The 9,532-nt window shown below is 36.7% G+C and overlaps 1 protein-coding gene across 1 annotated transcript in view; it reads left to right on the top strand.

Moving 5' to 3' along the window:
* The first annotated feature begins 1,499 nt into the window (after positions 1 to 1,499).
* Positions 1,500 to 9,532, top strand: part of LOC107654203 (germ cell-specific gene 1-like protein) — an 8,897-nt gene continuing 864 nt past the window's right edge. The window contains exons 1-4 of the mRNA XM_016441181.1: positions 1,500 to 1,800; positions 5,568 to 5,615; positions 6,446 to 6,598; positions 8,703 to 8,814. Of these exons, the coding sequence (XP_016296667.1) occupies positions 1,500 to 1,800; positions 5,568 to 5,615; positions 6,446 to 6,598; positions 8,703 to 8,814 (614 nt within the window). The remainder of the gene's footprint in view (positions 1,801 to 5,567; positions 5,616 to 6,445; positions 6,599 to 8,702; positions 8,815 to 9,532) is intronic.

Raw genomic sequence — 9,532 nt, 5'->3', positions numbered from 1 at the left:
GATGGAGTTTTGGTTCCTTGCCGCTGTCGCCTCTGGCTTGCTTAGTTGGGGACACTTCATTTCCAGCGATATCGTTGACTTGATTGCAAATGATTGCAAAGATACTATTTAACTGAACTGAGCTGGATGATGACATCACTGAATTCAATGATGAACTGCCTTTAACTGAAAAATGAGTGTTTACTATTGCCATTTTGCATTATTGACACATTATTTTCCTAATTAATGCTGTTCAGTTGCTTTGCCACAATCTGTATTGTTAAAAGCGCTATATAAATAAAGGTGACTTGACTTGACTTGACTATTAACTAGTTGCTTATTAGCATGCACATTGCTAGCATATTGGCAGTTTATATTTATAAAGCACATATTAATGCCTTATTCTGCATGACCATATTCTATATCCCTTAATCCTACCCCATACCTAAACTTAACAACTACCTAACTAACTATTAAAATTAGGAGTTTATTGAGGGAAAACTCTTAGTTAATAGTGAATATGTGTTCCCTGATCTAAAGTGTTACTGGAATTTCATTGTATGAAAAAGAACAGCATGGACATTTTGCTAAATATCTAATTTTGTGTTCCATGGAAGACATGAGGGTGAGTAAATAACAACAAATGTCTAAGCATTTAATAAAAATGCAATGCTAGCTATTTATTCTCTTGTGAATTCTTGAATAATAAATAATAAATTAAAATGTATAACATAAGCCCTTGTGGGTTTGGTCTAGAGTTCATTTATGCTGACATCTGTCAGCCCTTAAACATATTTTCCACAACCGTTTCCCTATATTTGTACGAAATATCCTGCATCAGTCATCCAGCTGTGAAATTGGACAGGATTTGCTTTATGTGCTCACACACACATATAAGCTGTGTGTGTGTGTGTGTGTGTGTGTGTGTGTGTACAAAGCAACAGTTCTTGCATGCACAAACAGATGTAAGTGCTTCTTCACAGCATCAAAGATGTTACGGATTTATCTTTATCTTTTTTTACCGTAAACCATTGTTGAAAAATCTTTTGCAGTTAATTGAAAGGCCGTCTTGAAAATGGGGGAAGTTTCCTCTGAAATGCTGGCAAACAGCCCTGCATCAGATTGAAGAATAATCTGATTGATAATCTGTTTTATTGCTATGCTCACAAAAATAAGCTACGGGTTTAGATGGAAGAAGAAAACCAAGGTCTAACATACAATTTGCCCTTTGAAATGATAACAGTGAAAAGGATGGGGGAAGGGAATCGTGGGTCAGGAGGGGGTTCGCATGGTGAGTTAGAGCAAACCATAAGAGCCTGATAGCATTAGAGCTAGGCATGAAATAGAGCATCTGTCATTTGTGAAATCTCTGTGCTCATCCAGTTGGTCTATCAAGGAGAAGAAAGGACAGATCTGCAAAACCGAATAATCCTGAAGATACCAATTCCAAAAAGTTTGAATGTCTGAAGCAAGGACCTCAAAGCCAGGATTATTTGTCTCCTCGTGCCTCCTGGAGCTCTATGGGTATACAGCATGCTCAGAGAACATCCCTGGCTCTCACGCTCAACTACGTGGCGTTCGCCTTGGCCGTTTCGGCCGTCACCACTAGCTACTGGTGTGAGGGGACCAGGAAGGTGGTAAAGCCTTTCTGCATGGGGCCAGTGAAAGTCAAGCAGACATACTGCATCCGCTTTAACAGCTCCAACATCAATGACACACGGCTGGTGCAGTACATCTACGAGACCGGAGAGGAGAAGTTCCTCATGAGGAAGTTCCATGCGGGGATCTGGTTCTGCTGTGAACAAACCATGGACTTAATAGGTAAGACAACATCACTGGCTCTTTGTTATGGATGGACTGCCTGCACAAGGCTGTAATTTAGGAGAATAAATAGTAGGAGGTTCCACTAGTGACTGGTAAACGTGAAAGAATGTTTGGACAGTGTTCCTTTTGTCAAAAGGTAACAGACAGTATCTCAACAAAGACTGGCTTCCAAATGCCAAATACTCAGTCAGTACTAGAACATTTGGAGTAGTTCATTTTCCAGCTCTGGGACTGGACTCAGGAGAAATGAATGTGGTAACGCTTTACAATAAGGTTGTGTTAACGAAATTGTTTAGGGGTTTCTTTCTTCTGTTGAACACAAAAGAAGATATTTTGAAGAATATGGGTAACCAAACAATTGTTGGTCACTATTGCCTTCCATAGCCAGGAAAAATGGTATGGAAGTCAATGGGGACCAGAAACTCTTTGGTTACCCACATTTTTCAGAATATCTTCTTTTGTGTTCAGCAGAAGTAAGAAATTCATTCATTTTTTCATTTTTGGTTGAAAGATTCTTTTAACTAACAACAAACAAGATTTGTAAACAGCATTAGTTAATCTTTGTTAATGTCAACTTGTACATAATACTAATGCATTTCTGAACAAAGCTTACATTGTTAACATTAGTTAATGTATTAGTTCAGTGGTTCTCAGTTCCAGTCCTTGTGTACCACCGCTGTTCTATTTGACCGTAAGTGCCCTGCGAAGTGGACATCACAGGATATTAGTATAACTTACTGTAACATCTCTGAATACGTTCCCTGAAAAAGGAAGTAGGTGATTTTTTTCTGTGTTTTGTTGTTTTACTAACATTAAAAGATCATCTGTCTTTCAATAGCGTTTCATTTTTATACCATCATTTACTCAAGTTGTTTTAAACTTGAATTAATTTATTTCGTCTGTTGAACATAAAAGTTATTTTTGAAGAATATGGGTAGCCAAGCAGTTGCTGGTCCACAGTTACTTCCATAGTATTTTTTTCCTACTGTAAAAGTCAGAGTGGACCAGCTACTGTTTGGTTACCCACATTTTTCAGAATATCTTCTTTTGTGTTCAGCAGAAGTAAGAAATTCATTCATTTTTTCATTTTTGGTTGAAAGATTCTTTTAACTAACAACAAACAAGATTTGTAAACAGCATTAGTTAATCTTTGTTAATGTCAACTTGTACATAATACTAATGCATTTCTGAACAAAGCTTACATTGTTAACATTAGTTAATGTATTAGTTCAGTGGTTCTCAGTTCCAGTCCTTGTGTACCACCGCTGTTCTATTTGACCGTAAGTGCCCTGCGAAGTGGACATCACAGGATATTAGTATAACTTACTGTAACATCTCTGAATACGTTCCCTGAAAAAGGAAGTAGCTGACACTATGAGAACACTGCCAGGTGTGACAACTGTCTGAAGCCCATGTAAAAAGACACTAATTTATTCACCTCAATTTTTGATGAAGGAAGAAATCAGTAACCCTTTAGGAATGTTAAAACCATAAACAGAACGAGCTTAAGGGTCAGAAGCCTCTCAGGGACTGACTCCAACAGTTCAAACCAAGAGTAGTGAGCCCTTCTAAAACTACAGATAGTTACAAAAAGGAACACAAACATGCCAGAAAAGTCTCAACCATCTTGTCCCACACATAAAATGGGAGTCAAAACACCCCTTAAGGAACTCCAACACTGAACCAGCAGGGCAGTGAACTGGGTCCAAATTGCGATTCCTACACCAAGAGTCAAATAGCTTCAATTTGAGAGCACAAAACCTCCTAGTGGAGGGAGCCCTCGTTTCAAAACTGGTCACCTTCAGCCCAACAGCTCCATCTTTATGTGCCGTAAGAAATCCCCACCGTTCCAGACTTTGATGGTTGGGAAGCATTAGTAGACCATACTCCAGCCTACTAGTGAGGCATTGACTCGCGGGCAAAGGACTTTGTCTAGAGAAACGCTGAATGAAGAGGGTCTGATAGCATCTGCATGTGACCCTCACACACTGAGAAAGCCAACGGGGATGAACTCCCTGAGTTTCTTCCGTGAAACAGGCCCAGCCGAATCACTGGTGAAGCAGTTTTGAGACCGAAAAATCTGCAAATCAGACTAACATTGACGTCCTGCCATATTCTGAAATGATTCAGAGAGACAGGTACGAAATGACTGAACACGAGCAGGAGTCAGCCATGTCTGCATCGAGCTTAAGGCTAATACTGTCCCTAAAAACATGGTCTGCTGGCTCTGCAGTAGAGCAGTCCTCCGGGGATCCATCCTCAACCCCAGACCTTGACACCAACAGAATCAACCCACAGAATCGTGACACCAAGACTGTGCTACAGTTAGCCAATCGAAGAGGAAGGTCTGCACACAAATACTCTGGAGTCCAATGGAGCCAGAGTAACATCCATGCACCTTGTAATTGTGCAAGACACTAAGGCTAAGCTGAAAGGGAGCAGGAAGAATTGGTAAGCTTTATCCCTAAAAGCAAACCTGAGGAACTTCTTGCATCTCTGATTGATCTGAATATGGAAGTAAACACCCTTCAGATCTATAATGACAAACCAATTTCCCAGCCAAATCTGCGTCGTGATATACTCCTCCATCAGCATCCTCAAACTGCAATTCTGAAGAATGTAGTTCAGTAGATTTAAATCAAAGAAAGGCAAAGACCCCCATATACTTTTTTGACACCTGAACATATAAAGCCCTTGAGAAGGTGACACTCGTTCCTCTCTCCAAAGAGGAATAACTTCCTGCCCCAAAATGCGAGCCTCCCAAATGCCAATAATTGTGGTGAGCACTCTAATAAAATGAGGCAGACTGTGCCGAAATTGGAAATCATTCCCGTTTTATGTTTTGAAGAACCTATAATGACATAGCTGACAGATGTCTTCACACTGGAGACAGAGAGAGAAGTCAGTTGCTCTTACTGACCATGTGCCTGCTTAAACCTACAGTACCTTCTTGAGGACAGAGTTTGGAAGGGTTTAAAATAGTTTTGTGCCTCTACATAAATTAGACCTTCCTGGACTGGGTACTAAAGACTAGAGACTGAGAGCAGGGGAGTCAATTCTACAGGAAGAGCTGTCTGAGTCAGCAAAAAGGATACAGTGTGAACCATGAGGACGCCACTCACTGTGGACACAATGTCATGGATGTGTGACATGAGGCACAATTCCTGAACTCCAAAAGCCTTGTCTCATGGAGTAAACAAGAGTACATTGTCATATGAAGTATAGTATACTATTGTCTATCAGCACAACTCTAATGAAGTATATGAACAGCCTGCTTTTGTCTGAGAACCATGTTGTGATGGAAGGGTGCTTGCCCTCTCTTTCCTTACTAACAGGTCAGCTAAAAAGCAGTAGCTATGAGTCATGCGAACCAAATGTTTGGTAGCACAAAGCACCAAATTATTCTCATATGCCAGTCTGCCCACTGCCAAACTCCTCAGAGTCTGAAGTGTCTCAAATGCACGGCTGAGATGCTATGATAAAGTTTCTATATGGGGTTCAGACAATCGTCACACCTGAGGGTGTTCCCATAGCATCAGTTACCAATGCAGCATTAAGTGAACCTATGAAAGGGAATATTAGTTTAAGTATAATGAACAAGCATGAATTAACATTGAACATTGGCGTTTATTAGTTATAAATTAACATTAACATTTAATAAATGATGTAAATGTTCTTGTTCATTGTTACTGAATGTGAATTCCTTTGTTTATGAACATTTGGAGACAGTAGCCAATGTTTACCAGAACTTTCTCTCTTTATAGGATTTAACTGTAGAAGCTTTTTAGAGATCACACCAGATCATGAAAGAGGTGGGTAAGTAACAAGTGTTACATGTTATTCATATGAACAATAAGCAATTGTAAAATACAGTATCGTTAACAAATTATCTGCTATTATCTTCAATTACTGATTATTGATCAAACCTTAAATTCTCAGTATTTACACCAGAAAGAAAGAAACATGTTTATAGCAGACCAAAAAGCATAATGGTAATTAAAAACACCAGACACCTTTCTGGTGGTAAATTGAAACCAAAATATATACTGTATATGTAATGTCTTTTTTTTTTTTTTTTTTTTATGAACGAAACATACACTGTAAAAAATGACCGTGAATTTAACGGTAAAAGACTCTAAAAATGCTACAGTAAAAACCTGTTAAATGGTTAACGGTAAATTCCCCTACTATATACGATGAAAAACTGTATTGGACATTACATGTAATACTGTATATGTAATGTTTTTTTTTTTTTTTTTTTTTTTGAGCACAAAGCACAACATTTTATTGCTATTAAAATACATATTGTCTAAAATGTATACAATAGAGGAGAGGAACATGTAAAGAGACAAAAATATCACTTGTTTAATATTTACATCTGATAAACATAAAATATAAATAACAAATACTGTATTACAGCTGTCCATTTTGGCACTTTATGGTTTGTAATAGTCATCTTGTATTGAAAGCTTCTTATGTTTACAATATATGCAGAAGGAATGTAAATAATGTATAAATTATTTATAAATGTAAGCACTAATGTAAAAAACAATAGGGCAATGATGTCTCAGGTGATTAAAAAAGAGATATTCCCATTCTTACCAGTTCTCTCTCTCTCTCTCTCTCTCTCTCTCTCTCTCAGGAGTGCTCTGGCTGTGTATTGTGGCTGAGTGTCTGTACATTGCTCTGCTGTTCACTGGTGGAGCTTTGATGGTGATAGAGATGTGCCCATGCTTTAACTTGATAAACAGACTCAAGTTCAATGCCTTTGCAGCTCTGTGCACTGCTCTCTCAGGTAACTAATTTCTATTAATTAAAAAAGAGATGAGCAAAGTTGGGGTGGGACACATTGACAGGCTTGCTTGATTATTTATTTATAGTTAATTGCCTTTTGTTTAAGATAAGTTTTAAAATGGATATATTTGCTATAAAGTTTATTTTGTCGACTTGTAGGAGTACAATATGATATAACATTATCTCAGCCACATGCTCTACATTACTAGATTGAGCATCCTGCTCATGTTCTATTCTATTTCAAGCAGCTATATAATTAACACTTTTATAGCATTTTCCATAGCACTTTCTCTGACCCTAAGACAGTAGAACCTTTGTAGGCAGCAGACTTACCCTACTTCCCTTACTTTACTTACCCTTATTCCAATACTGTATGAGTCTCCTTCTTCTGCTGAACACACACACAAAAAAATATATTTTGAAAAATGTTGGTAACAAAACAGTTGACTTTAGCCATTGACTTTCATAGAATTTTTATCCATACTATAGAGGTCAATAGCTACCATCAACTGTTTCTTTAAAATATCCTCTTTTGTGCTCGACAGAGGAAAGAAACTCATACAGGTTTGGAAAAACTTGAGGGTGAGTAAATGATGACAGAATTTTCATATTTAGGTGAACTATGACTATCCCTTTAATGTGTTCATGGATTTGACTTCACAGTGTTTTCAACTTACACTATACATTGAAAAAGTTGAGCAATGATGGGTCAGCGATGCTGCACAGATCAACAAAGCAATGCTGTTCATCCCTGCAGTGTCGCACTAGCCCTGAAAGACAAGGTTGGAAAAAGTGTCTCCCTGAGTCTGTATTTTGCATTATTTATTAAATAATTTATTCATTTGTTTGTTTGATGTTACACAGCAGAAAAAGACTCAAAAAGGAATCCTGCACTTCAGGGCTGCTTACAACAAAAAATCATTGTGCCCACTACTAGCCAAAATAAACCTTGCAAGTTAAACCTTTTTTTGTCAGCTCAAAAAAAAAATGTAGAGGGGGGAAATTTTTTTCAAAATGTTTTAAAAATCACTGTAAAATTTTGATGTCTTGATGTCCAGTAAAAATATGTAAACATCCTTGAAACATTTTACTTGTCAAAATTTCATAAAATATCAAAATACTATATCAAGAACCTATATCTTGAATTATAAGGCAGTTGTTTTTGTTTAGTTTAGTTTAGTTTAGTTTAGTTTAGTTTAGTTTTGTTACAACAGCAACAACAACAACAATTCAAACAAAACAGTTTACCAAGAAAAATAATCTAAATTTAAGCATAAATATTTTCTGGGGGAAAAAAAGTCTTAATATATTACACTATTTTTTGTGAGTAAAGCAAATATATCAATATTTTTACTGAAAAACAAGCAAAGAATAAAGAAAAATTAAATTATTAAGAAAAATATGTTTTGCAGTGAATGTGTGCGGGGGTGGACGAGAGGTTGTTCTGGACAGGAAGCTGCCTGTCTGCACTGGTCTGAATAAGCGATCTGTCCCAACAGCGTGGGGATTTGGTGGTTTGTGCTGTAATCGGATTGGTGAGGGGGTTAGTGGTTTTGGTACATTAAATGGTCAGCGGAGACCATCCTCCCTCCCCCTATATTTGCACTAATCCTGATGATTGTAGGAATGCTCACCAACACACTTGATGCACAGCAGCACCTGCCATATGATGCATATGCATGTGCATGGCAGCAGCGTGGGGGCTTCTGAAATATTCGCTTTTGGGTTTTTTAATCTAATATCAATTCCTGTTTCATTTAATGTTTACTTGGTTTCAACTTATAATCAACAGAACATGTGTGTGTCACATTACAAAGTTTTACTACCTTCTTTTCAGACCATTAGTCGATGGTACCCCAGAAATGAGAAGAATTATTATAATGTTATAAAATGATTGTTACAATAATGTATTAATACTACACAATAATGTAATACAAAAATGGTACTGGTGCAATAATGTAATAATAATAAATGTTTTGCTTCTTATAAAGCTAGTTTTGCAACTGGACAGAGTTTGTATAGTCATTATACTGAAACTTTTATCGACATCTTGTGGATAAAGCCGAAAATGACAACTTATACACTGTAATTTTTCTGTGCCCCAGGCCTTTTCGGGATGGTTGCACATATGATGTTCACCACGGCATTCCAGCTGGCTGTCCAGATGGGTCCAGAAGACTGGAGACCTAAGACATGGGACTATAGCTGGTCCTATCTGTGAGTCTCACAAATGACACAAATAAGTTTGTCAGCAGCCATTCATTATTAATTGCCAAGCCAGATGATCAAGCAGGATAATTGATCTTAGACTTGAAAATGTCTTTTGCACAAACATCAAAATTTTGGGAAGCTAATTTGTCCTGTGGTGTGAAAAATTCAAACTAATTGTTTCTGAATTATTAAGATGGTCAGATTTCTGAACATTTCCTAGTTCTGTGGTCAAAATATCATTGAAATCTCATTTGTATAACAATATATACTGTATATATATTTTTTTTTTGATAACTATCAAAAAACAGGGGCAATTTATTTGTGTATGTTTTTGTTTTTTTAATTATTGTGGGTTCAATATACTATTATTATAATTCATATTTATGATGATGTTTGCAGACCAAACTGACTGGATTTAATACAATTCATCAAACATCATACTATGAAAAATAGTAACCACTGCAAAAAAGTAATTGAATGAATGAATGAATGAATACAACTGTAACTTAACACATATTTATAACATTTTCTAACTATGTAATATTTTAATTTTCACAAACTGAATATATTGTATACAGTAATTACATTTTTTGTATATTTATTTTTGATTTTTTTTATCTTGTTAATTGTTTTTATTGTTTTATTTATTCATATCGGGGTGCACTGTCAACCATGTGGTATAGTTAAGATGTCTCTCTCTCTCTCTCTCTCTCTCTCTCTCTCT

This window comes from Sinocyclocheilus anshuiensis, unplaced genomic scaffold (genome assembly GCF_001515605.1).
Source record: "Sinocyclocheilus anshuiensis isolate Anshui unplaced genomic scaffold, SAMN03320099.WGS_v1.1 scaffold2572, whole genome shotgun sequence".
Taxonomy (NCBI): domain Eukaryota; kingdom Metazoa; phylum Chordata; class Actinopteri; order Cypriniformes; family Cyprinidae; genus Sinocyclocheilus; species Sinocyclocheilus anshuiensis.
Note: the sequence above shows the minus strand (reverse complement) of the source record. Positions and strands in the feature narration are given on the sequence as shown.